The 27,557-nt window shown below is 42.0% G+C and overlaps 2 protein-coding genes and 1 non-coding gene across 3 annotated transcripts in view; 1 reads left to right on the forward strand and 2 right to left on the reverse strand.

Moving 5' to 3' along the window:
• Positions 1 to 27,557, reverse strand: part of MYO1E (myosin IE) — a 236,483-nt gene that overhangs the window by 70,447 nt on the left and 138,479 nt on the right. The window contains exons 6-14 of the mRNA XM_510448.8: positions 24,753 to 24,842; positions 20,549 to 20,680; positions 17,786 to 17,920; positions 16,156 to 16,288; positions 11,002 to 11,198; positions 7,808 to 7,888; positions 7,397 to 7,483; positions 3,712 to 3,798; positions 1,888 to 2,055 (exon numbers count right to left, since the gene is read on the reverse strand). Coding sequence (XP_510448.2) covers positions 1,888 to 2,055; positions 3,712 to 3,798; positions 7,397 to 7,483; positions 7,808 to 7,888; positions 11,002 to 11,198; positions 16,156 to 16,288; positions 17,786 to 17,920; positions 20,549 to 20,680; positions 24,753 to 24,842 — 1,110 coding nt within the window. The remainder of the gene's footprint in view (positions 1 to 1,887; positions 2,056 to 3,711; positions 3,799 to 7,396; positions 7,484 to 7,807; positions 7,889 to 11,001; positions 11,199 to 16,155; positions 16,289 to 17,785; positions 17,921 to 20,548; positions 20,681 to 24,752; positions 24,843 to 27,557) is intronic.
• On the forward strand, positions 44 to 1,722 carry LDHAL6B (lactate dehydrogenase A like 6B). Its single transcript, NM_001328293.1, is given in 1 exon segment — positions 44 to 1,722. A coding segment is annotated over 1 exon segment (1,146 nt). The 5' UTR covers positions 44 to 143; the 3' UTR covers positions 1,290 to 1,722.
• On the reverse strand, positions 5,850 to 5,990 carry LOC112205790 (U4 spliceosomal RNA). Its single transcript, XR_002939873.1, has one exon. It is a non-coding gene; the product is annotated as a U4 spliceosomal RNA (small nuclear RNA).

The raw sequence follows: 27,557 nt of genomic DNA on the forward strand, positions 1-27,557 counted from the left end.
GCCGCAGTAGAGGGCCAGGGGGCGGGTCACGCGCACCTGCCGTAGAGTGCTGAAGGTCCTGCCAACGGCTCTCTTGGCGTCTCAACGTTCGGATCAGCAGCTTTTTTCCATTCTCTCTCTCTCCACTTCTTCAGTGAGCAGCAATGAGTTGGACTGTGCCTGTTGTGCGGGCCAGCCAGAGAGTGAGCTCGGTGGGAGCGAATTTCCCATGCCTGGGGATGGCCCTGTGTCCGCGTCAAGCAACGCGCATCCCGCTCAACGGCACCTGGCTCTTCACCCCCGTGAGCAAGATGGCGACTGTGAAGAGTGAGCTTATTGAGCGTTTCACTTCCGAGAAGCCCGTTCATCACAGTAAGGTCTCCATCATAGGAACTGGATCGGTGGGCATGGCCTGCGCTATCAGCATCTTATTAAAAGGCTTGAGTGATGAACTTGCCCTTGTGGATCTTGATGAAGACAAACTGAAGGGTGAGACAATGGATCTTCAACATGGCAGCCCTTTCACGAAAATGCCAAATATTGTTTGTAGCAAAGATTACTTTGTCACAGCAAACTCCAACCTAGTGATTATCACAGCAGGTGCACGCCAAGAAAAGGGAGAAACGCGCCTTAATTTAGTCCAGCGAAATGTGGCCATCTTCAAGTTAATGATTTCCAGTATTGTCCAGTACAGCCCCCACTGCAAACTGATTATTGTTTCCAATCCAGTGGATATCTTAACTTATGTAGCTTGGAAGTTGAGTGCATTTCCCAAAAACCGTATTATTGGAAGCGGCTGTAATCTGGATACTGCTCGTTTTCGTTTCTTGATTGGACAAAAGCTTGGTATCCATTCTGAAAGCTGCCATGGATGGATCCTCGGAGAGCATGGAGACTCAAGTGTTCCTGTGTGGAGTGGAGTGAACATAGCTGGTGTCCCTTTGAAGGATCTGAACTCTGATATAGGAACTGATAAAGATCCTGAGCAATGGAAAAATGTCCACAAAGAAGTGATTGCAACTGCCTATGAGATTATTAAAATGAAAGGTTATACTTCTTGGGCCATTGGCCTATCTGTGGCCGATTTAACAGAAAGTATTCTGAAGAATCTTAGGAGAATACATCCAGTTTCCACCATAATTAAGGGCCTCTATGGAATAGATGAAGAAGTATTCCTCAGTATTCCTTGTATCCTGGGAGAGAACGGTATTACCAACCTTATAAAGATAAAGCTGACCCCTGAAGAAGAGGCCCATCTGAAAAAAAGTGCAAAAACACTTTGGGAAATTCAGAATAAGCTTAAGCTTTAAAGTTGTCTAAAACTACCATTCCGAAATTATTGAAGAGATCATAGATACAGGATTATATAACGAAATTTTGAAGAAACTTGAATTCCTAAAAGATGGAAACAGGAAAGTAGGTAGAGTGACTTTCCTATTTATTTAGTCCTCCAGCTCTTTTATTGAGCATCCACGTGCTGGACGATACTTATTTACAATTCCTAAGTATTTTTGGTACCTCTGATGTAGCAGCACTTGCCATGTGATATATATGTAGTTGGCATTTGGTTCCCAAAAAGTAGGATGTAGGTATTTATTGTGTTCTAGAAATTCTGACTCTTTTCATTAGATACATGCTATTTCTTTCATTCTTGCTGGTTTATACCTATGTTCATTTATATGCTGTAAAAAAGTAGTAGCTTCTTCTACAATGTAAAAATAAAAGTATGTACATACAAAAAAATGCAGTAGTATATACAATCTTTTGTTTTGCTTCCTTTGATAGTTAATAAATTCCGTTTGTTCAATCAATAAAATACGGCGAGCCATATGACTTGCTTCATGAGAAACCAGATCACAAACCCAAAGGCTTAAAACAGATAGACATTAAAATGGGTATTGGCCATACCTTCCCTGCATAATGATGAATGATGAAGCCTTGGTTCCAACTGTTGAAGTGCTCATGACTCCCAATCTGCATCTGAAGTTTCTGGAGCAGTGTCTGATCTGCCCCCTCACCCACCGCATGCATCGTGGCGCACACGTCATCCAGGATGCTCATGATGCCAGGAGGGTTCTGATGGGAGCAAGAAGGCAAGGCCCTAGTCACTGACCTCTCCAAAACAGACAATGCTTATCAGGTCCTTTCTTAGGCAAGGAAACAGCTCCCCAGACTTAAGATACCATCTTGAAAGTCAGTATTCCCCTTCAGGCAAGAATGCAATTAATAGTCCCAAATAGGGAGTCACCACTTAGATCTAAAGAGGGAGGAAACTCCACTTTCCAAAAAGCTGTTTAACTCCCTGAAGTTTTATCCAAGAGTCATGCACAGATCATTATCTGCTCACTCATAGTCATGCCAAATTGACTTGCTTAAGAATCCAAAAGTAAAAACATTTTCCTTTGACCTAATCTATTTCTTAATGTTCTCTTTCAGCATGTTACCCATATAGGCATCATTTCGGTAGTTATTTAGTGTACACATTCTATAATGCATTTCCTTTTTCACATAGCACTATTTTATAAGCATTCCTCATGTTTTACACATTCTTCACACTTACTATTTTAATGGCTATACTTCTCTGTTCTGATATGCTATAGTTTGTTTAATAACTAAGTTGTCTGGCCGGGCATGGTGGCTCATGCCTGTAATCCCAGCAATTTAGGAGGCCGGGGGGGGGGGGGGGTGGATCACAAGGTCAGGAGTTCGAGACCAGCCTGGCCAACATGGTGAAACCCCCTCTCTACTAAAAATACAAAAATTAGCCAGGTGTGGTGGTGGGCGCCTGTAATCCCAGCTACTCAGGAGGCTGAGACAGGAGAATCGCTTGAACCTGGGAGGTGGAGGTTGCAGTGAGCCAAGATGGCGCCACTGCACTCTAGCCTGGGCAACAGAGCGAGACGTCTCTCAAAATAAATAAATAGACATGTAAATAAATAAATAAATAAGTTGTCTATGGATGTTTTTACTGTTTCCAGTTTTTGGCTTTTATATATATAAAAAAATCCTATAGAGATATTTGTTCTGTATCACTTTTATTTTGAATCATCTTTTTTTTTTTTTTTTGAGACACAGTCTTGCCTTGCTCTGTCACCCAGGCTAGAGTGCAGTGGCACAATCTCAGCTCACCACATCCTCAACCTCCCAGGCTCAAGCGATCCTCCCACCTCAGCCTCCAGAGTAGCTGGGACTACAGGTGCGTGCCACCATGCCTGGCTAATTTTTGTATTTAGCTAATACAATTTTTGTATTAGCTAAATTTTGTGTTTAGAAATAGGGTTTCACCATGTTGCTGGGGCTGGTCTTGAACCCCTGTGCTCAAGCGATCCACCTGCCTCAGCCTCCCAAAGTACTGGGATTACAGGCACGAGCCACCATGACCGGCCTGAATCAGTCATTAAGGCTAAAGTCCTAGAAGTTGGACTAGAACACAGGGCCAATTTTATGGCTCTTTCCATGCTAAGTCATCGTGTGATCCTGTCTTCTCTTAGAATTCAATAACAACTTCCATTTGTAAATTGACATTTTACTCATATCCACATGTTCATATTTACTGCCAGAATAAAGCTGTACTGTTCTCTTTTCACACATACAGAAAACTAGTACCATTGCTCAAATTCTCTGCAAATCAGAGTTGTCACTTTGCCTGTTCTAAAACAATGACACAGAGAATAAAAACTCACTTAATGTAAACCTGTGAGCAGTGAAAAGACATACTAAATGAACACTTACCACTTTGTTCTCTATGAGGTCACATACGATTTTATTATTAAAGTACTCAATGGGTGTCCATCTTATTCCCTCTTGAACATATTCTTCCTGTAACACAGAAAGAAGGAACTCACATTATTTCCCAGATAGCAAGAGCTCTGCACGGACAGACCCTGAATGGACAAAAATTCCCATAAAAGAGAAAAACCTGAATGTCCTGCAACAAAGACCAGGGACTTTAATTTTTATTTTCTAAGAGGTAACAGGAAAGGAACATTTTATGACTTGGTGATTTTTATGTTTAGTTTGAACCCTATGAAATTATTGCCACACAACTGTTTCTGGCCAAAGAAAACTACAATTTAGTAGCACCGAACTGATAAATCCAGTTACAAAAAAATCACAAAACTCTTAAAATTTAACATAGGACTGGGCGCAGTGGCTCACATCTGTAATCCCAGCACTTTGGGAGGCCGAGGTGGGCGGATCACAAGGTCAGGAGTTCGAGACCATCCTGACCAACATGGTGAAACCCTGTCTCTACTAAAAATACAAAAAGTAGCTGAGTGTGGTGGGGCGCGCCTGTAATCCCGGCTACTTGGGAGGCTGAGGCAGGAGAATTGCTTGAACCCAGGAGGTGGAGGTTGAAGTGAGCTGAGATTGTGCCACTGCACTTCAGCCTGGATGACAGAGCGAAACTCCAACTCAAAAAAAAAAAAAAAAAAAAATTGAATATAGGACAGGAGTACAGATTAGCATCCAGGTACTTAATGGGAAGGTTCTTCAGTCTATGAGTTGCTCATTTAACTTGAACACCACAACACCATCCTGGTTTTTTCCTCTTTCCTCACTGGTTTCACTTTGTCAGCTTCCTTTGCCAGCTCTTTCTTATTTCCAGACCTTTATATGTGGTAGAGTCTCAGGGCTCAATCTTTCAGCCTTCTCATTTTCTCAGCCCTCCTTCTCTAGGTGATTTCAATCAATCCCATGGCTTTAAATACCACCTACAGGCTAATGACCCCTGAATTTATTTCTCTAGTCTATACCTCGCCACGGGGTTCCAGACTCAAATCCATTCTACAGATTGGAATCTTCACTTGGATGTATAATAGGCCTCTCCCACTTAACCTGTTTAGAGGAACTCTGATTCCATATTTCCCGTCACCTCCAAACAACCCCTCTTCTAATCTTACCCTCCAGTAAATAGTGTCACCATCGGCCCTGTTATCCAGGGTATAAAGCTAAGAATCACCCGTGATTGCTCTTTCTTTCTTGGCTATTGCTAATTATTTTGAGCAAGTCCCATTCTCTCACTCTCCAGATACTCCCCCTCCCCACCTACACTGCTACCATGGCCGTCTAAGTCTCTACCATGTCTAGCGCAGTCTCCTGCAGTATCCCCCTCACTGGTTTTTAAACTTCCATTCTAGTTTGCTTTCCCCTGACTCACCCCACTCTATAAGTCTATAGAGCCAGAGTGACCCTTTCAAAAACACAACAAATCACATCATGTCACTCCTCCCTCAAAATTCTTCAGTGGGTCCTCATTCCACTTACTGTAACACCCAAAGTCTCAGCCATGCCCTGCAAGTTCCCATATGATCTAGCCCCTGCCTCCCCTCTCCCATCTCACTGGCTATTGCACTCTTACTTGGTTGTTTTGCTCTGGCTACTCTAAGGGTTGGGGAAGGCTAGAGGTTCACAGGAAACCCATATGGAAACTACCAAACTAGTTAGGAGACTACTGCAGGAGACTGGGCTAGACGTGGTAGGGACTTAGATGGCAATGGGAGCAATGGGTTTCATGTGAACCTCTAGCCTACCCCACCCCTTAGAGTAGCTACAGCAAAACAACCAAGGGCAGGTTCCAGGGCAGAAGGTCACGTGAAACCCCCTGGTATGGTGTTTCCTAAGCAGAGGCATAAACACTTCCATAACTAAATGACCCCAAACAGCCTTTGATGTGTGTAATGGCTTGAATAGTATCCCCCCAAATTTCACGTCCACCTGGAACCTCTCAGAATGTGAGGTTTGGAAACAAGGTCTTTGTAAATGTAATTCACTAAGGATCTCACAATAAGTCATCCTGGGTTTAGAGTGAACTTGAAATCCAAAACAATGGTGTCTTTCTTTTCTTTTTCTTTTTTTTTACAGTTCACTCTCCATAGAGACTGTCAAAAATTGTCAATGGTGACTGTATTTCCAGTCATCATGGCAGGGTATTGTGAAAAGTTTTCAATTAGCAATAATCATGCCTCAGATGAACCTCCCTGGCTAAAATATTGCCATTGCGCAAAGCTAAAATGGTGTCTTCATGAAAGAGATGGAGATTTGGATATAGACACAGAGGGACATTGAAAAAGGCTACGTGAAGACACAGGCAGAGACTGCAGTCAAACTGCCATAAGCCAAGAAATGCCAGGAGCCACCAGAAACTAGAAGAGGAAGGATTCTCCCCTCTATCCTGAGAAGGAGTGTGGCCCTGAGGACTTCTTGATTTCAGACTCTGGGCTCCAGAACTGGGAGGGAAGAAACTGCCACTGTTTTAAGTCACTCAGTTTGTGGTGCTTTGTTATGGTGGCCCCAGGAATCCTAAACAATATGCTATCAGGAAACAATGGAAACTGCACTGAACTATTTATTATTATTATTATTATTATTATTTTGAGACGAAGTCTCGCTCTGTCGCCAAGGCTGGAGTGCAGTGGCACGATCTCAGCTCACTGCAACCTCTGCCTCCTGGGTTCAAGCGATTCTCCTGCCTCAGCCCCCTGAGTAGCTGGGTCTACAGGCACACACCATCACGCCCAGCTAATTTTTGTATTTTTAGTAGAGATGGGGTTTCATCATGTTGGCCAGGCTGGTCTCGAATTCCTGACCTCAAGTGATCTGCCCGTCTCAGCCTCCCAAAGTGCAGGGATTACAGGCGTGAGCCACTGCGCCTGGCTATTATTTATTTTTGAGATAGAGTCTTGCTCTGTTGCCTAGGATGGAGTGCAGTGGTGTGATGATATAAGCCTTGACCTCCTGGGCTCAAGCAATCCTTTCACCTCAGCCTCCCGAGTAGCTGGGACTATAGGCTTATGCCACCACGTCCAGCTAATTATTTTATTTTTTTTTGTATGGATGGGGTCTCATTTTGTCCCGCAGGCTGGTCTTGAACTCCCGGGCTCAAGCAATTCTCCTGACTCGGCCTCCCAAAGTGCTAGGATTACAGGCACGAGCCACAGCACCCAGCCTGCAGTGAACTTTAGAAGAAACTATACCAAGGCATGTTACCTCAGGTAAGTATTCAAATACCAGCTTTGTTAAAAATGCACGTATTGTTAGGGAAGACTGAAAATGGAGTAGATCTGAGAAAACCAAGTCTTTTATTTGGAACACAATATTTGCCACAGACAGTCAGGGCTGGAACTAGGCTCCCATTTCCCACGTGCTCAATGAGTCAGTAGAGTAAAAGCAGCCAGTCTTACCTCCAACATCACAGCATCATTTGCTTAAAGAAGAAGGCAAATGCTGCAGATGGTATTTATATTTCATAGATTAAAATGCCACAATGGCATATGGTTTTTCTGCCTGACTTTATTAGATGCATTTCCTAATATAAGACTGGAACCGAAATCTATTAACAAAAGACAGAAATCTATACCCTCTTAAACAAAATAAATTATAAATAGAATAGGATGAAGGAAGAGGGACTGCTTACCTGTTCTGCCTTTAATGTCAGTTCAATAAAAATCTGCTGCAGTTTTTCATTAACAAAATTGATACAAAACTGTTCAAAGCCATTTTTCTGGAAAAAAAAGTTATTCACATGTAATTCTTTCACAAAATCATTTAAAAGTCATTTCTGGAGTGATTTATTGAAATGTCTTCATGTGAAAAGCTTTAATAGAAATGTTGGATGCATCAAAAGAAGTAAGTTTATATTTAGGAGAAACTAATTTGGTTAAGGTACATGAAGAACTCACAAAGGCAAAAATGAGCCTGAGTTGTTTTTTTTGTTGTTGTGGTTTGTTTTCTGTTTTTTTGTTTTTGCATTGCCTAGAATTATTTCTTGCAGGCCAGATGAAATACGTCACCCTCCTCAACCCCTAGTTATTAAAACTGGCCTTACCTGGAATATTTCAAAGCCATAGATGTCTAGGACGCCAATGTTGTATTCTTCATGGTCTTTCTCCATGGCTTTATTGATCGACTAGAGAAAGTAAACAGCATGGCAGTGAACTCCTTTCCATTCATACTAAAAACGGGCATGCACTGGGGAAAGGGAAGCTGGATTCTACACGGCAAACACTACTGCTTGCAGGAAACAGAGGACAAGTGAAGGCAGGAGACTTGCTGCTTTAACAATCTCTCAGTCCAAAGTCAAGTACTTTGGAAAACCACCAGGATTCAGAAAAGCGAGTACAGTAGAAACAAAAAATGTTTGTTTAATGATGATAACCATTAATTTCTGTCCAAGTAAGCTTTTTCAGGAAGTCTTAACAATTAGAAGAAAATGTCATCTTGGATGATCGAAGTAAAACCTATTTCACACAAAGAACCCACACTAAAGGATCTGTAATTGTCATTTCCAGTGTCTTCCATTCACCAGTCATTTAATGATGACCCAACACAATATGCCAGGGATGCTAAGGACAAGACAATCCTTGTTCCTAGGTGCTTATAGAGAGGGTGAGCTATCTGCAGATAGTAACAATAGTCATTATTTTTGAATTGATAATAGAAGCAGCTTACATCTATTAAACATTCACCTTTGCCAGGGTTTGCTAAGTGCTCTCAATGTGTTGTTTCACTTAATTCCCATTTCAGTTCTCAAAATGGCAGTGATACCATTATTTTCCCAATTTTCCACATGGATACACCAAGGCTTGCTTAAGGTTGTTCTATGTAAGAAGCAGGGTCTGGGACTAAATTTAAGCAGTATGATGCCTAAATCTGTGTTCTTAATCACTGTGAGAAGAGGCCAAGCAATTCATGGGAACAGATGTAATGATAGCAAGGGAGGTTTGGATAGAGGGGTTGGTGGGGGATGCAGTGGGGGAGGAATGTAAGCGAAAAATTCTTTGAGGTGATGAATACCTGGACGAATTCTGAAGTACCAGAGGTGTTTTCCAGGCAAACAAAATGAAATATCATCTTTTGTGAGCGAATGAGTAATCATACACAACACACAGTCAGTGCCCAGTAAATCCCACCTCAAATTAGGATCACTTATATGAGTATTCATGTACTGGTACTATTCACAAAAAAAACTGACAGGTGACAGGTAGGAAGGTAGGTAGGAAGCCCAGCGCTGGAAGGTGCTCTGAACAAACAGAAAAGAGATATGGATTCTAGTCCCAGGCTGCACCACCCCCTTGCTGACCAGCCTTGGGCAAAACCACCATTGCTCAGGCCTGAAGTTCCCTTCTCAGTAAAATGAGGGGTCTGGACAACCTAACTGCATGACTTCTGTTTAGTATGACCCTGACCTTCCCAAGCAATGTTATCCTTTAAATAGCCACTAAAGTACCTAGAATAGTTCTCCTACCCTGTCCTGCCTGACCCTACTCTAACCACACTAACCATACCTTAAGCCGTATAAATGTTAGTGCCTGGAATCAAATACAGATCTTTTGGATTGAATGGCCCCCACTGTTGTCCCTTGACTAGGGTCCTTCTAGCTTGAATATATAAACGTCAAAGAAACAAACTAGCTAGGAATCTAGGGCCTCCTAGATCACTCACATAATAACAGAGTGACCTTGGGCAAATTCCTTAATCAATCTATGCCTCCCTTAGTTTATCTGTAAAGCAGAGATAATAATACCTAAGTCACAGGGTTGTTGTAAGAATTAAGTGAGGGTTTTTTCTCTTTAAAATACTTAGAACAGTATCTGGGCACTTACATAGTTAGTTCTATATAAGTGCCTGCTATTATTATTTTACCATTTAGAGGCTACAGTGATTAACAGAGATTGTTACTGGCAGCTCTACACTGCTGAAAGACTAATTGTCAGAATATATATGTGATATACATAAATATATATTCATATGTAAGAGTTTATGTATGTGTATCTATCTATCTATCTATCTATCTATCTATCTATCTATCTATCTATCTTTTGGATCGAATGCCCCCCCCCAACACACACACACATATAATTATGCCATAACCAAAAATATCTAATAGTTTCAAAATACATGCAAAAAGTTTTTGATATTCCTTCCTCTAAAAGGTGGAGCCTCATTCCCCTCCCCTTAAGTGTGGTCTTTGCTTAGTGACTTGCTTCTAATAAACAGAATGTGGCAAAGTGACAATACCTGAGTCCAAGATTAGGACATAAAAAACTGGCTTCTTGCTCATTCTCTCTTTCAGATCACTCGCTCTGGGGAAAACCAACCATTATGTTATGAGGATATTCAAGGAGAGGTCCATGCAGCAAGGGGCTGAGACCTCTTGCCAACAGCCACGTGGGCAATCCATCTTTCAGCCAGATCCTCCAACCCTAGGCAAGCCTTCAGACAACCACAGTTCCAATCAGCGTCCTGACTGCAACCTCGTCTTTGAGTCAGAACCACCAAGCTCAGCCGATCCCAAATATCTCACCCTCAGAAACTGAGAAAATAAGTGCTTATGGTTTCAAGCCACTAGGTTTTGGGTTAATTTGTAACATAGAAATATGTGAAAAACATATTCCTAAATCTTTAGGTCCAAAAGTCAAGAAAGGCCCATGAACGTGGCTCTCCTCTTTTTCTGGTCTCTAGTCCTAGCTTTACTAAATATTTTGTCCAGAAGAACCTTGTTACCACATTAGATTTAGCTAAGGTATCTTGGTGGGCAGTTCTAGAAGGAAAAGCAGGATTCAGTAATCGCAGAGTGAGAGAAAGTGAAGTAAGGTAATGGATGAAAGGAAGGAGCCAGAACAGGAACACAAAACCCTCAGTCGTTTTACCTTTTTTTTTTTTTTTTTTTTTGGGAGATAGGATCTCACTCTACCCCCCAGGCTGGAGTGCAGTGGCGTAATCTTGGCTCACTGCAGCCTTGACCTCCCAGGCTCAAGTGATCTTAACCACCTCAGCCTCCTGAGTAGCTGGGACCACAGGCACATGCCACCGCACCTGGCTAATTTTTGTGTTTTTTGGAGAGACAGGGTCTCACCATGTTGCAGAGGCTGGTCTCAAACTCCTGGGCTGCAGTGATCCTCCCACCTTGGCCTCTCAAAGTACTGGGATTACAGGTGTGAGCCACCGCACCCAGCCTACTAGTTTTACTCTTTATAGCTAAGATATGAAGCATCACCAGCATCAACTTGTGTTACTTACATCTACCAAGAAATCGAAGACCCGGGCGTGCAGGGCCTTGGCGAGCGCATCCCGGGTGTAACAGGCCTGCTCTACGTTGAGGGTCACGTGGATGGATTCGGATTTGCCTCCCCACTTGCTATCCATCTGCCGGCTTGTTAGCTTTTCTTTCAACCGGTCCTGGTTTATCCCTAGCAGATACGCAGGAAAAGCTAAAACTGTAGAACATAAAACAAAACATGACAATCTTTCAGAATTGTGACACTTCCAAGTCATCTCACAAACATATGGAGGCACTTATGTGCACATGCACGTGTGTGTGCATAGAAGGCACAATCACGGGCCCCAAGAGCTTACGTTCTAGTGAAGGCTGCTTATCAGTAATCCCATACACACCCATCTCCTTTGTTTTTCCCAATTGTTTTATGACATGAGTCAATTCCTATGATGACTGAGACTTCCAATAATACAAATCAGGGATTCAAGAAGGATGGCAAACCTATCCCTCCTACTGAGATCACAGTCAAATGCCTAAAATGGACATCTCTCCAAGCTTCCAGCACGACAGCCAGGAAGGAACTCAATCAAGAAACATTTCTTTGGCTCCAAATATTGTTTTCTTCCTTTTTAGTACAATGTTTTCATAGCATCATTTTTGAAGCACCTGATATTACTGAACTAATAATTACAACCAATCCCATGTTTATTGAGTATTTAGCATGTGTAGGGTTACTAAAGAGAGAGGAAAAGATAGAAAATATGTAAGAAATCTTGAATGCAATCTAGATGAGGCAAAAATAGTTTGCCAAATAAAGAACCCTTGGAAAAGCTGAATATGTAACACAGACAGACAAGATCTGGAGAAATTAGAACAGGAAGATATTACTACTTGCTGGGGTAGTCAAGAGATTTGAGCTGGGTGTAAAGGATGAATAGGATTTGTGCAGATGCAGAGAGGAGAAGGGAGTGTACCAAGGGGAGGAAGCAGAAGTGTGGGAGACATGATCAAGACGAGACGGTCTACAGTGTATGGACTAGCACTGGCTACAGGTGAAAGTTCAGGTCAGATTTAAAAGGTTAGGACAGATTCCAATGCTGGGGGTCCTTGAATGGTATGATATATTTGGGCTGGAGGCAAAAGGGGGCCTGATGGCTAATAAAGAGGGGCATTATAAGAAGATTCCTCTGAGGGTAGCATATGGAGTGAAATGAAGGGGATGGTATTGTTCATATCCTGCCCTAATGTCACATGGTATGGCAGTTTGTGGTCTTTGGATAGAAAAACGGAGACTTCCATAGCTCAACATCTTGTTTCAGACCATGAAACTTACCAAGGACGGCTAGTGATATAAATGGGGTTTTCTTGATTTCTGGGCAGAACGTTCTCATATAAATAAATGACACCATTCTCTGACATGAAAGAATGCTCAGATTTTTCCAATATGAATGAAAGATTTTTATAGATGCAATGAAAATTTTGAACTTGGCTGAGTTTTCTTTTTCTGCATAATGCTTTACCAAAATTATCTGATAAAAGAATTTTGTTAAAGGCCTTATGATAATGCTAAAAAATCACAAGCCTCCCGATAAAGGATAATCTGTTTGAATTTCACAGATGGTGTTAGAATATAACGGGCTGACATTTCTCAGTATACACCTTCCAATGAGATTAAGTCAGTGAATACATTTTGAAAAAGTATAATGCCAGAACAAGACATTTATCCTCTATATGAGTGTTTCACAAAAATGCTTTGAGCAATAGAAGGGCTTCCTTTTAGAAAGGACATGTAAACAAAATCAAATGCACTGATCTGAAAATGGCCATTATCCTTAGTTTAGTTTTACTGTTAACACATGTCTAGGAATCTGGATATGTCTTCCAGTGAACTAAACGTGCATTCATCTCACAGAGTTGAACATTTCTTTTGATTGAGCAGTTCTGAAACACTCTTTTTGTAGAATCTGCAAGTGGATATTTGGAGCACTTTGAGGCCTATTGTGGAAAAGGAAATATCTTCACAGAAAAACTAAACAGAAGCATTCTGAGAAACTTCTTTGCGATGTGTGCATTCATCTCACAGAGTTGCACTCCTGTGCACAGAGTAAGGACAGATGACATTCATAAATCAGACTGGACCCATGTCGGGTTGTTGTGAGAATCAAGAGACATTCACCAACATATCCAACTAAGAAGGGATTTCTTAGTTTGTTTAGCTTCACAGCAACGTAAAGGTTTGACCAGGGAAATGCTACATTTCCATTAGTCTAAGGTCAGGTAAAAACAAAGCTTGTTTGGCCAGGTGTGGTGGCTCACGCCTCTAATTACTGCACTTTGGGAGGCCCAGGCAGGCAGATCATCGGAGGTCAGGAGTTTGAGACTAGCCTGGTCAACGTGGCAAAACCCCATCTCTACTAAAAATACAGAAGTTAGCCAGGCGTGGTGGTGCGCACCTGTAATCCCAGCTACTTGGGAGGCTGAGACAGGAGAACTGCTTGAACCCAGGAGGTGGAGGTTGCAGTGAGCCGAGATAGCGCCACTGCACTCCAGCCTGGGTGACACAGAAAGACTCTGTCTCAAAACAAAAACAAAAAACAAAATAAAACAAAAAAGCTTGCTGTTATTAATGGCTATTTTGCTTTAGTAGGCCAGTTCTGATGAAAATCTTACCATTTTTTTCCATTTTTTTTCTACACTGCAAGAGCAAGAGAAAGTCTGCTTTTTTCTATTACAAAGGCATGGACTACCACTTCCCTCTACAAATTTATTCCATAGATATACTAAAATATGAGACAGATGATAGAAACCAAGGCTATTCCTTTCAGTAGTGTTCATTCAGTCTTGTAACAGCAGAAGATCAGAAACCATATTAATGTCCAACAACAGATAAATAAAGTGTAGCCAATGAATGGAATGCTATGCAGCTACAAAAAGGACAGCCAGGTGCAGTGGCTCAATCCTCGATTCCCAGCACTTCCGGAGGCCAAGGCGGGAGGATGACTTAAGGCCAGAAATTCGAGACCAGCCCTGGCAACTAAGCAAGACCTCATCTCTTAAAAAAAAAAAAAAAAAAAAAAAAGATAAAGCTCCTTATGAATTGATATAGCATCATCTCACATTATATATATAATATATATAAAAAATTTGTATATATAATTATATATATATACACATAATTTTTTTTCCCTTTTTGAGATAGAGACTCGCTCGTTGCCCAGGGTTCAAACGATTCTCCTGCCTCAGCCTCCAGAGTAGCTGGAATTACAGGTGCGCACCACCACCAAACCTGGCTAATGTTTGTATTTTTAGTAGAGACAGGATTTCACCATGTTGGCCAGGCTGGTTTCAAACTCCTGACCTCAGGTGATCACCTGCCTCAGCCTCCTAAAGTGCTGGGATTACAGGCATGAGCCACCATGCCTGGCCTAAGACACATGTTAAGTGAAAAAGCAACTGTAGAACATTGCAGTATAAGCCCCCATTATTGCACAAAAGTGAGAAAAAAGAGTGGTTGTGTGTAGTTGTTTTGGAACACACATCCTTTAAAGGGAACACAAGAGACTGGGAATCTTGGTTACTTCTGACGAGGGGAACAAGTGGACTAGAAAAGGTATAGAAGGGAGAACTTTCACTGCATACCCCCTCAAGCCACATTAATGTATTACCAAATGAACAAAACCCCAAATCAAAGGAAATTATTGGTAGGGGGAGGCCCATTTCCTGGACCTCTCCGGCTTCCATCTCAGCCTTTTCCAATCTCCATGCCTCCATCGCCTCTAGTCAGGGAATTTCATGGGCAGTTGCCAGTGCTCGGCCTTACCCATCTGGCTGAGAAGACTACTAACTCTGGACATCAATGTGCAGTGAAACACTTCTTGTTTCAAACATCTAGGGAAGTGTTTGCTGTTTCAGTGTCATGATTTTGTTTTCAAGCATAAAGAGGCAGTAAATTATTTTACTATCCAAGAAGGCAAAAAAAAATCCAGTCTACTTCAACAGAAACTACCACCAAACCAACACTGTTACAATTAAAAGGCCAAGTGTTAATGATCCTACTGGAAACATATGTGCATTTGTTAAATGTCAAGGATAATGTACACAAAGTTTAGAAACATAGTTATCCTTATTATGATTATTAGGTCATGTTTTTAGACTTTATGGACACCCTGTATATTTATTGTTTTCTACTCCCTTCCCTGGTAAACATAATTCATCTTTTTCTTTATCAGACAGACATCAGAAGTTAGCAGAACTTCCCTCTTTTATCAGAAAAGAAAACAAAAACATAAAAAAAGAACCTTATTTGGAATGGAAATATCCCCACTGCATTGTCAGCAATGAGTGGGATACTATTTATTACTAAGCATCTAAATTTATCATCCTTAAAGAATGCTGAGAAAGGAAGAATGTCTTCCTGGGTGGTTAAAGGATGTGTGGGTTCTGAGAGCAGCCTGCAAGCTGTTGATGCCTAAGAGGCTAAAGTCATGTGCCGCTGTATTTATGGTAGATTTTGGGCACATGTAACCAGCAGCATCTCTCTGTAGGAAGAACCCTGATTTTTTTTCTCAAAGAGTAAAAACGACCATTTAGGTGTTGAGGCTCCAGGTATACAGATGTGATCATTAAAAGTGATCATCAGAAATGTCAACACAACAGTCAATGTCCATCTTTTTCTGTGTTCAGAAATCCAATGTAATCCAATCCATGGAACAAACTGTGAAGCTGTGAGCTTCCCATATTTACATATATTATATTGCTTGCTCTTTAAAACCTTTAAGTGAATTTAGATCCTAAAGACCAGTTACTGAAAAGGTTTTGATAAAGACACTAAATCTTTTGCATTAAGCCATTACTCTAATCCCCATTAAAGAGATCACTTTATCTTTAAACCAAGGTGTGAAATCCTCCCAGCTTTCCCCAGGTTAATGATAAATTGAAACGATTCCATTAATAATCGATGGTGTGGGACTTGGAAAGGCTGGGGGTAAGGACAGGGGCAGGTGCATAGAAGAGGTCTGGTCTCTCGTGAAGCCATTCTGTTCTGCCACAGAGGACATGTAGATTTCTCACTTCTTCCCAATATTCCCATTTGAGATCTAAGCAAAGGACAGTGCTAGGTTACTTCTAATCAGAGCTAGCCACCCCTCATTCAATGGCCACATGCCAGGGCTACGCACACTCTTCACTCTCCACAGCCGCGTAGTTGCCAACTTCTTTGAAGCTGATGTTTCCCAGGTGGAGAATACCTGCCACTATCTGCAACACCAGCGTTTGCTCTTCTGCAAAGATCCCAATCACATTCATGGCGTGCTGGAAGAGAAAAGAGAAACTATCCAGAGAAGCTGGTCACCAGCTTTAAAAGCATGTTAGGAAGAAGCCAAGGCACAGCAGCTGCTCTAAATAAGGATGTGACAAGTACAGACGAGTTACAAAGAAAAAAAAAAAAAAAAAGCCAAAACATAAGATTGGGTTGTGCAGTCACATGTGGCTTAGCTTGTGATGACAGCAGGACGTTCTTGTACAACATGGTCACTGCCCAATGCACACATTCTTCTCACGTCTCAAAGTCATGCTGGAAGGGCACTTCTGTCTCTAAGCATAGCATGCCATCCTCCAGGAATAAGAGAATACTCCAGGAGGAAAGAGACTCGGAGGAGTGGTAGTTGTACACAAAGTCTCCAAGTCCTATCTTCATCCTTTGATGTGTTCTTGTTGCCAGCTTCCCCTCGAAGGTCGCTGCTGACCTTTCCACCTACTCAAAGTGGACTCGAGATCTTTCCCTTCATCAGGAGGGATAAGAATATATTGTACTTGCAAAAGGATCTTAATGAAAAATCTCCAGGAAATCCAATAAAAGCATCATTTAAAAGTCCAGTTTCTGAGGTCCCTTAAATGCAATAAATACCACTAAAATGTCTAAATCTTAGAGAAACATCTCCTAAGAAAACTATACTCTAGGACCAGTGTGCAGACTCCTTATTGGCACTTTTCCCCGCAGCTGCTTTGAGGCCATGTGACCTGTTGATACCATTTTGTTTCCTGGCACCCAGGACACAGTCTGTTTGAACTTTCTGTCCCTTTCAACCACAAATGTACTGAACCCACGCTGCTCATTCAGAGTCTACTGCTCAGTTCTGGATCTGGGTTGAGGAATAGTCCCCAGCTTGAAACAGACTCAAAGGGCAGTGGGTGGCAATGAAGGCCTTTGAGGCCAAGTGGGTGTTCAGCCTACCTCCAGAAAGTTCTACATTATTGCCCCCAGGATGGAACCCCTCCATAATCTACCTAGTTTCACAACTTGGACCATAACATACATGCAATGTGAAGGGCATGGCACAGAAAAAGGGTCCTCTGCCCTAAACAATACAGAGGGGAAGAGAGTCTTCAAAACCAGAAAAGAAATAAGAGAAAAGACTAAAGACGTTCCAAAATGTCTAAACCTATTCAGTCCATAGACGTGCGGTTTGCTTAGCTTTTCTAAGGAAATAGCTCACGAATAGAGTAGGCCATCAGCAAACAGGTATGCTCAACGTATGAATCATTTTTGCCTATTTATCAGAGCTCCTGCAGGGTGATAATGATGAATTCATTTCTTTTTACCCATCTCAAATCATTAAGTGGTCCTCAGGCAACTGGCACATGGCTGTTTAAGGATACTGAAACATGTATGAGCATACAGAGTGCTCACAGAGAAAGAGGCAGACATTTCATGCAGCTCTTTGCTTTATTAACCTTCACTGCCCTTTTGGCCACAGGAAATGGCCAGTTGGGAGAGCAGATCCTGCCTGGCCCTGTGCCAGCACTTACCAGAGTTTCCTGAAACTCCCGCCTGTCGTCAATGTCATCAACCTTGTATGAGCCCGAGAGGCTCAGGTAGTAATAATAGTCCATGCTGGTGATGCCAAGGCTGTGTTTCTGCTCTGCAGAGGCGCCCTCGATGAGCTGGAGCAAGATAACACAGGTTGAGCCATGATGTGGACCACAAGGCACCCGAAGTCACTCCTGCATCCTGCAGCCACCATCCCCAAGGACTTTCTATCTCTGCTTTCTAAAATTACAGGCAGTCCTGCCCCCCAAATATGTACTTGCAGTAGCCCCAGGTCATCTCTGCAAATTTTGATTCCTAACTCTGGAAAGACCTGCAAGAGCTGAGGATTTTCCATTGTCCACTGAAAGGAACTGGACTGCCACCCTCGGAAGAGTGGAAAGCAAAACAGATTTTAATTACTTAGTTCCTGCCCAACTTGCTACGGCTTTTTAAGCTGGCTTTTCCATGTTTCTCACTGCAGGGTGCATGTTAAAAAACTGCCATGCAGCTTCCTGCTCTCTGGTACTCTTTGCCTTCTTTAGAAGCTTTTCCCTGACTGTGAACTTCTCCAAGCTGCAGGATCTACTTCCTTGCCATGACATAACCACCTGCATTCTAGCTTCTCCCCTCACCACTCTGACGGAACCCTTGCATGGCTATTTTTCAGTGCCTAAATCCAACAGCCTTTTTTTGGCCCCCACACCCCAGCTCGTCCCTTTTGCCCAAGAGCTCTGACCATTTGATCCTGTCGATGTCGCCCTGAGGCTTCCCTGGCTTGGTGACACTGCAGGATCCTGGCTTTCCTCCTTATCCTTCAACTACTTCCCTGCTGGCTCTTCAATGCCTCCCGATCCTACATATCTAGAAAGTCCCCTGGTCCTGTGTGGCAGGATTTTCTCCCCACATCCACTCCCATGTATTTCGTAGCTTCAAGAATTTCTTTTTCTTTTCTTTTCTTTTTTGTTTTTGAGACGGAGTCTCACTCTGTCGCCCAGGCTGGAGTGCACTGGTGCGATCTCCGCTCCCTGCAAGCTCCGCCTCCCAGGTTCACGCCATTCTCCTGCCTCAGCCTCCTGAGTAGCTGGGACTACAGGCGCCCACCACCACGGCCAGCTAATTTTTTGTATTTTTAGTAGAGACGGGGTTTCACTGTGTTAGCCAGGATGGTCTCGATCTCCTGACCTCGTGATTCACCCACCTTGGCATCCCAAAGTGCTGGGATTACAGGCGTGAGCCACCGCACCCAGCCAAGAATTACTTTCATGTCAGAATCTTGAACCCCTGCGCCCATCAGTTCCCAGCCTCTATTCTGGTGGTTTCTGACTTAAGGGCAGAGAACTCCTGGGGGAGGGTTGGGGCTTGCATTTATTTAAAGAAGTCCTGACATCCATTATACACTTCCATCTAGCACTGGGTATTATTTATGTGAAATATATAATTATTTTTCACTTATCTATATATGTTGCTTTAATACAATTTTAAAAATGACTGAATTCACAGAAGTTTTAATCATTTATATACTTTTTCAACCAACAGATACAAACTAAAAGAATTATTTGGCATTGCCTAAGATGTGTGTGTAATGGAAAAGATTGAATGTGAGCTACTTCCACAGTTTAATGTCCTTCTAATCCAGTGATCCACAAACTAAACACAAAACGAAACAAAACAAAACAAAAAACAGTGACCAGGTCTTTCTTCGAAGAAAGTCTAATGTGGATCTTCAATATAAAATACTAACAAGTAAATAGAACATAAAAAATTTGGTTATTAACATCATTATATTTTTTAAGTACTTAAAAACCTTTTACAAAAGTACCTGAATCAGGGCCAGGTGCAATGGCTCACGCCTGTAATCCTAGCACTTTGGGAGGCTGAGGTGGGTGGGTCACTTGAGTCAGAGAGTTAGAGACCAACCTGGGTAACATGGTGAAACCCCACCTCTATGAAAAATACAAAATTTAGCCAGGTGTGGTGGCATGTGCCTACAGTCCCAGCTACTTGGGAGGGTGAGGCAGGGGGATCATTTGAGCCCAGGATGCAGAGGTTGCAGTGAGCCAAGATTGTGCCACTGCACTCCAGCCTGGGCAAGAGAGCAAGACACTGTCTCAAATAAAAAAATAAATAAAATAAAAGTAGCTGACTCAGATGACTGCTGAAGCCTGTAACATAACCAAAAAGCACCCTGCACGCTGCTCTGGCCCCAAACTCTCCATGACTTCTGAGGGTCTAGGTGGAAACTTTTCAATTTGGCATTAAAGATCCCAAACCTATCTCAAATCTTTCCTCCGGTAGCTCAGGTTCTGGAGATGCCTGCCCTGCAGGCAGGCTGAGGCCGGGCTCCCTGACTGGCTTTCCCTCTCCCACCTCCACTGCTTTGGTGCAGGTCACCTGTCTTCCCTGATCAATCCCCTCCATTTTCCATCCGGGCTCTACCTCCTTCACACCTCTCCTACTATCCGGCCAAACCTGCCCACCTGAATTCCTTTGGCAAAGACTCCAACACTCCTCGTTTTGTTTTGAAGTTACGTCAATACTTTCTTGATGATTTAGCTTTGGAGGAATTTCTGTCTTATCACTCCAATTAGAACTCACTCTCCTTGAGGGCAGGACATTCTCACAATTCTGCACATTGACTTGTACATGGTATCATCATCAGTCCTCCCTGGCTTCCCAGACTATAGTCTATGCCTGAAGTCTGAGAAATATTTTAATGTAGAGAAGGGACAGGAAGTGGGTAGGAAAAAAGTAAACAGGAAAACCTGGTAAAATATGTGAAAACTCCGCTCTCCTGGGTTCCTCATCACCACCCTAGATTTTTCCAGAAGGAAGTTGGAGATCTTTCCACCATCTGGTTCCCCACCTGGACTGAACTGGATTTCAAAGTATTTTCCCTGCAAGAAAGTTAGGGATTTCCTTCAATGGTTGGTGAACAAAACATGATGTCCCAAACAGGCTTTGAATACAGTATATAATTCAAGGAAATTCATTAATAAAATACACATTCTGAATTACTCCTAATTTGAGTCTAGACTTCCTTAGTTTTCAATCAGACAATAACCCGTGCTTTTGTCCAGCCACACGATTCTGTTAGAGAGAGCACCTATCATTCCAGCATGACTAAATAAGGATATGCTCTATTCCTTGCTCATTTTCCCCCAGTAGGTGCCTGTCTGCTCAACCAGAAGGTGTAAATCATGAGGCACCCTTTCAGAGGAAGAGCACTCTTGCTCTGTCAGGCTTCATCTCATGGCTTTGAGCAAAAACACTCAATCTCTCTTACCTACGGAGCATCTAAAATGTTTATCTAAAACGGAAACACTTTATTAAAAGTAAAGTTCTTTCTAGCTACTGACGGGCCTAGGGATTTTTGTCACTGTCATTGTTATGAAAATTCCTCTTTAAATGACTGCTAATAGGGAACAAAGGAGAATAAAAACCTAGACTGTAGTTGAAAAGGTATCTAGGTTGTTAAATTAATTATATATAGCCAGGCGCAGTGGCTCACGCCTGTAATCCCAGCACTTTGAAGGCCGAGGCAGGTGGATCACTGGAGGTCAGGAGTTCGCAACCAGCCTGGTCAACATGGTGAAACCCCATCTCTGCTAAAAATACAAAAAATTAGCTGGGCATGGTGGCGGGTGCCTGCAGTCCCAGCGAGGCAGGAGAATCGCTTGAACCTGGGAGGTGGAGGATGCAGTGAGCCGAGATCATGCCACTGAACTCCAGCCTGGGCCAGAGAGCGAGACTCTGTCCAAAAACCAAAATAAAATGAATCAAAATTATATATATAATTATTATAACAATTATTATATATATTTCATATGTATATTTAAATTGTTTTTTTTTTCTCACTAGAACTTAATTTGTCTCCTGTGCTTAGAAACTTAAGCACCCTCAGAGGCCAGAAGGGTAAATACGGATAAAGGAAAAGAGGGAGTGGTGTGGTCTATGGTCAAACTGGAGAAGATGCCCAGCCTCATCGCATTCACATTTAATAACATAAAAATGTGTATGCTGACTAAATCCACCCATCTCAGGGATGAATTCAGCTGGGTTTTATGTCTGTGACTGGAGCTGTAAACTCATTAAGGGCAAGAAAAGTACTGTGCACACTGCAAATGTGTGAGTACATGCTGTGTTCCTGTTCGTAATTATTCTAGGTGTCAAGAAAGACCACCGAAGAAGGCCAGCCTCTAACTGTCTATGTGTCTTAATCTGATGACTGTTTTCCTCCAGGCAAAAAACAAAAACACCCAGCAGCACCAGGCACAGAGAACCACCAGCCATCGCTCTGCGGAATGTCAGTGGCACCTGAGAAAAGCTCACTGAAAGAGAGCTCCCGTGCTTCCTTTGGCGGCCACCTTCACCACCCTTTCCTTTTGGCATGTGATAGAGGGAATACTTCAGTGCCTGTCCCCCATTCCTCATCAGTTGAGGGAAAATGAAACCAAACAGAACATCTGACCCAGGAAGGGCAGGTGTTAGACAGGCAAGCTCCCAAGTCCTCCTAGCAGCAGTGCTCAACCTTGGATGCCCCTTAGAAACACCTGGGGAGCCTTTCCAACATGCTGTCAGCCCAGGCCACACACATCAGACTCTAGGACCAGGGCCCGGAGCTGTGTGGTTTTCAAAAAGCACCCAGCGGATTTTTATGTGTGGTCAAGGTTGAGAACCACTGCTCTAACATAATAAAATGCATATGCATGGCTCATAATTGTCATATAAAAGTTAAAATTTCTAACAAAAGGTTAACATATTTAGGACTGCTGTATAGCAGCCTGGGGGGGAGGACAGGAAATTTTATAAAGGGAATAAAATGTTGCATTTGCATTTTGATAATGAAATGAAAAGAAGTTTCAACTCAACTCTTGGTAATGATTTATTTCCTAAGCTGGGTGCCAGATACATAGATGTTCATTGCATTGTTTTTAAATCGTGTTTGAAGTATTTCATAATACATTCTTTAACTTGAAAAGATTTATAAGTGTTAAATATATACATTCTTATGCTTCATAATACCTGTGCATTTTTTAAAGTGAAATTACTCCTAATTCTACCCTGATGCCACTTCTTCATTCTCTTGCTAAATAATTACTGTCATAGATGTCAAACTTTGATTTACATACCTCTTAGTTACCTTTCATATAATGTGCACATTAAAAAAAAACAAGAACATATTGTAAATATTGTTCTGTAATCTGTTTTTTTAATTTAACAATATATTATGAATATCTTTTAAAATAAGTAGTTATTTAAGCAGGAAGCTTATGTAATTTATTCTAAAAGTATTGTTGGGCAAAGATAATGAACGATTAAAATTTTAATAACAATTGCCCAATCACTTTCCTGGAAGAATGTGTCAGTTCTCAACCAATGGCGTGTTTTCTCGATTATTATCAATCAACTTAATGTTTGCCCATTTGAGAGACAGAAAATTATATGTGGTTTTCATTTACATTTCTCTCATCCATGATGGTGAATAGTGAGAGAGAGAGAGAGTGTGTGTGTGTGTGTGTGCAGGTGAGTGTGTGTCTGAATTGTCTCTTCCAATCTTTCTATCAGGGTTGTATAAAATTTTGCAATTAGAAAAATAATAAATGTTGAGTGTTTTTGTTATTTACAGAAACTGATATATCCTCCAAATATAATGAATAATTTATATTGCAAAAATCAATGAAAATATCAATTTAATTGTTTTTTTTTCTGGTCTCCAAGGAATCCAAGACAGGGGAAAAGGTAAATAAAGAGTTAAATTTGGTCAAGTCCATTTTTATAAGATTTAGATCGAAAATTAATTCAAGTGGAAAATTTGTTTAATTCTTCTTTCCTATTTTATTATCTGGAAAACTTCTTCAAGATAACACAACTCAGGCATTGGGCCCAAATATGAGAGACAAACAAATGAGTAGTTTGAATAATATTGGAAAGCAAAGAAAGTAAGGGCAAGTCTAACAGATAGAACCCACCAGGGAACTTGACAATTATTATATGAGCACATAGTAAAAATTCTCTTGGAAATAGAAGCTTCTTTCCAAAATAGACAGTGGAAAAGAAAATTGTTTTTCTCCAAAATTCCCACTTATTTATTTTAAAATGTTCCAGAATCAGCCTCACAGATGGCTCCGTGAATGCTTTAGTGCCAGACATGATCTATGGTTGAAATAAGATGCAAAATCTATATAAATCAAGATTACTGGATAAACATTTGTTTCTTTGTAAATGTGGCTTTTGTCAAGGGGAACATATTCATATTCAGCCTTGCCAGCTTTCCTATTTACCCCCTCTGGAGACACCCAGACAGAAACATGACTAAATGAGCATTCATAACAATGCACTTGGTTGACATTTTCATTACCAGTTAGGTAAGCCAGTTAAGAGGCAACCTGTGAGGCCAGGTCCAGTCACTTTGGGATGTCGTTAGGTTACATGAGTAGGGCATAAGACAGATGCACAAAGCCAGAGGGCTGCGGTGGGCAGGCAGCTCGCTCTGAGGGATGGAGAGGAGGAAGTTTCTCTCCAAGGTGCCAGATCAGTCTAACTCTGTGCACCCTTCAGAGTCTATGGACCAAGTTCTAAGAAGCAAAACCACTGCCAGTGGGAAATGATACCTGGGATACCCCTCTACTCTAGTTATTTCTTGGTCTAGGAAAGAAGGTCTTTTCTCTAGGGCATAAAGACAACTCCTCCAAGGCCAAAGCTGCCACTTTCATCATTTATTTTCCTTAGTAAGGCAACTGATGTGGAAAATGATTTTCAAAATTATCTTGTTTGTATCCCCGGGGCGCAAAAAAAGGCAAACTGCAGCTTGGCGGCATGCTGCTATAGAAAATGAAGGAAAGATCGAAGAGGTGGCCTCCTGATGATATGTGAAAGGCTCCCATTTCCTGTGAGATACTAGACTTCAGTCAGAAGCATCAACATCATCAATCAAGCGACACTCTCTGAAACAGGGAATGGACTTACAAATCGGCTGGAGTTGTTGTTCCGGACGGTCTTGGCGTTCCCGAAGGCCTCCAGCAGCGGGTTGGACTGCAGGATAATGTCCTTCACGTGCTGTCCCAGCAAATAGACCAGAGGTTAGGAAGGTGTGAACACCTACCACACAGTGTACGCCAAACTTTCTCTAAGGACCTGGTTTCTGAATGCATTAAGGTGAGGGGCCCCACATCCGTGTGTCACTGGTGGGGTTTCTGGAGGATTTATTCTTTCACCATGACAGACCTCAACCTGTTTGTGTATTTGGGTCTTCCAATTCCCATGGCTTGATGCAGAGTCCCCAGGAGCCAGGGCGCCACTGTCAATCAGGAACTATTCATACAAACGTTCTCAGTGTCCAAATTGATTGCTGCAACTTCACCAAAAGTGAAGTGGTACCTGAAGGGGCGTGTCCTTGCTGTTCTGGCCAGGGTCTTTCTTCTCACTACCCCTTCCCAACTACTCTACCAACCCATCTCATCCCATCTCCACCTGCTTCACTGCAAGTTACCTTAAGGAAAATTAATCCACTTCTCCTCCCCAAACAAGGTTATGGAAATATAGCCTGGTGTTTCTCAAACTTTAATATTCATGAATCACCTGGGGATCTTGTCAAAATGCAGATGTGGACTTAGTAGGTTGGGGTAGGCCCAAGAATCTGCATTTGTAGCCAGCTCCCTGGTGTTGCTGGTTTTGCCAGCACTGATACACACTTTAAGCAGCAAGGGTCAACAGTGGATCGTGTGGAACAAGTCCTGGCCTGGGGGGAAGGATTTGTTTTTCAAACATCCCAGTTCTATGCAGAAGTGTGCAAAACACACCATAGACATGAGACAGCTCAATAGATAGAATTTGATGTTGGAGAAGTCTTTCCACAAGTGAGTCATTCCTTGCACTTCTAATTATTCACATGCTATGGTTAAACATGTTCCAGAAATAACAAGTCTTCTGGCTTGTGCTCTTTAGCTACTGACTAATTCCAAGCCAAGGGCTCTGTATCATTGTCCTCATAGGAAAACAGGAAGAGAAAAATCAACATTAACTGTCTGCAGTCTGGCTACTAGGTCGTAGGGGTGTAGCAAAGAGGAGTAAATTAATGAACTACTAACTGACTATGTAACAGCCAAAGTGTTACAAAGGGTGTAACAGGCACCCTCCTGAACATTCAGAAGAGAAACTGCCATGAGAAATGAGAACTGGGCTTTCATTGTGACGAGGGAATCATCCTTAGCCATGGCACCAACGGCAATTCTGGGTGGTCCTTTCATGGGTCAGTTTCAAAGCTTAGAAACATACTCCCAACCTGCCTACTCTCTTTTAAAAACTCATGGATTTATATAAACTCTGCTTTTCTTTGTAAAATCTATTTTGAGTTTGTGGATCTTCATTAACTCTTTCTATCTTTTTTTTTGCTGGCCAGACATGCCCATACCACTTAACAAAACTCAGCTTCTCTCAGGAAGAGAACAAAAGACAGAATCTTCTTCTATCTTTTCGCTTTTTAAATTACAGTGTTTAAAATGAGAATCTTTATGTATCCATTCATCCATCCATCCGTCCGTCCATATGTATTCATCAACAATCGGTGATGGTCAACAGAATTTTGCGGCATGTGGCGGGCATATTAGGGAAAAGAGAAAGAGCAAACTGAGGTAAAAGAGCAGCCCATCGGCCGGGCGCGGTGGCTCACGCCTGTAATTCCAGCACTTTGGGAAGCCAAGGCGGGCGGATCATGAGGTCAAGAGATCAAGACCATCCTGGCCAACATGGTGAAACCCCATCTCTACTAAAAATACAAAAATTAGCTGGGCATAGTGGTGCACGCCTGTAGTCCCAGCTACTCGGGAGGCTGAGGCAGGAGAATCGCTTGAACCCAGAAGACAGAGGTTGCAGTGAGCTGAGATCGCACCACTGCACTCCAGCCTGGCGACAGAGCGAGACTCCGTCTAAAAAAAAAAAAAAAAAAAAGGCAGCAAAACAGCATCCTGGATTCTTGTCTCCATGTCAACCCTCTCAGGATCCAGTACAATCACAGGAATAGAGAAAAGCAAGTGGACTGAATCACATGAACCTAGGTTCTAGCGCTGCCCTTACTGTCCAATAGGGAAGCCATAAGCTACACCAACTGAGGTGTAACTGTAGAATACACACTGTATTTCAAAGACTTAGTACCAAAAAAAAAAAATCTCATTAATTTTATTATATTAATTATATAATAAAATCTTTTTTTACATATTGGGTTAAATAATACTGTTTTAAAAAGTAATTTCCTTTTTCTCTTTTTACTTCTTTTAACATGGCTACTAGAAAATTTAGAATTACACATATGGCTTGCTTCATCTTTCTACTGCACAGAGCTGCTCTCCATCTTCCTTTCATTCAGAGAAAGAGGCCACTTTAAGGACCCTTCACTCTGCAACCTTAGTTTGCTCTTTCTCTTTTCCCTGATATGCTCACCACATGCCACAAAATTCTGTTGGACATCACTGATCACTGACGGATGGATGGATGGATGGATGGATGGATGGATGCATGGATGGATGCATGGATGGATGGATGGATCCATAAATATTCTCAGTTTTAAAGTCTGTAATTAAAGAAGGGAAGAGATAGAGAAGATTCTGTCCTTTGTTCTCTCCCTGACAGAAGCTGTCGTTAAATGGTATAGGCACGTCTGGCCAGCAAACAAAAGATAGAAAGAGTTGATCCACAAACTCAAAGGAGGAATGTTTGGCTCTACCTTAAGCTTTCTGATCTACCAGTACATGATAGAACACTATTTAATTAATAGAA

The sequence above is a fragment of the Pan troglodytes genome, chromosome 16 (genome assembly GCF_028858775.2).
Source record: "Pan troglodytes isolate AG18354 chromosome 16, NHGRI_mPanTro3-v2.0_pri, whole genome shotgun sequence".
NCBI lineage: Eukaryota > Metazoa > Chordata > Mammalia > Primates > Hominidae > Pan > Pan troglodytes.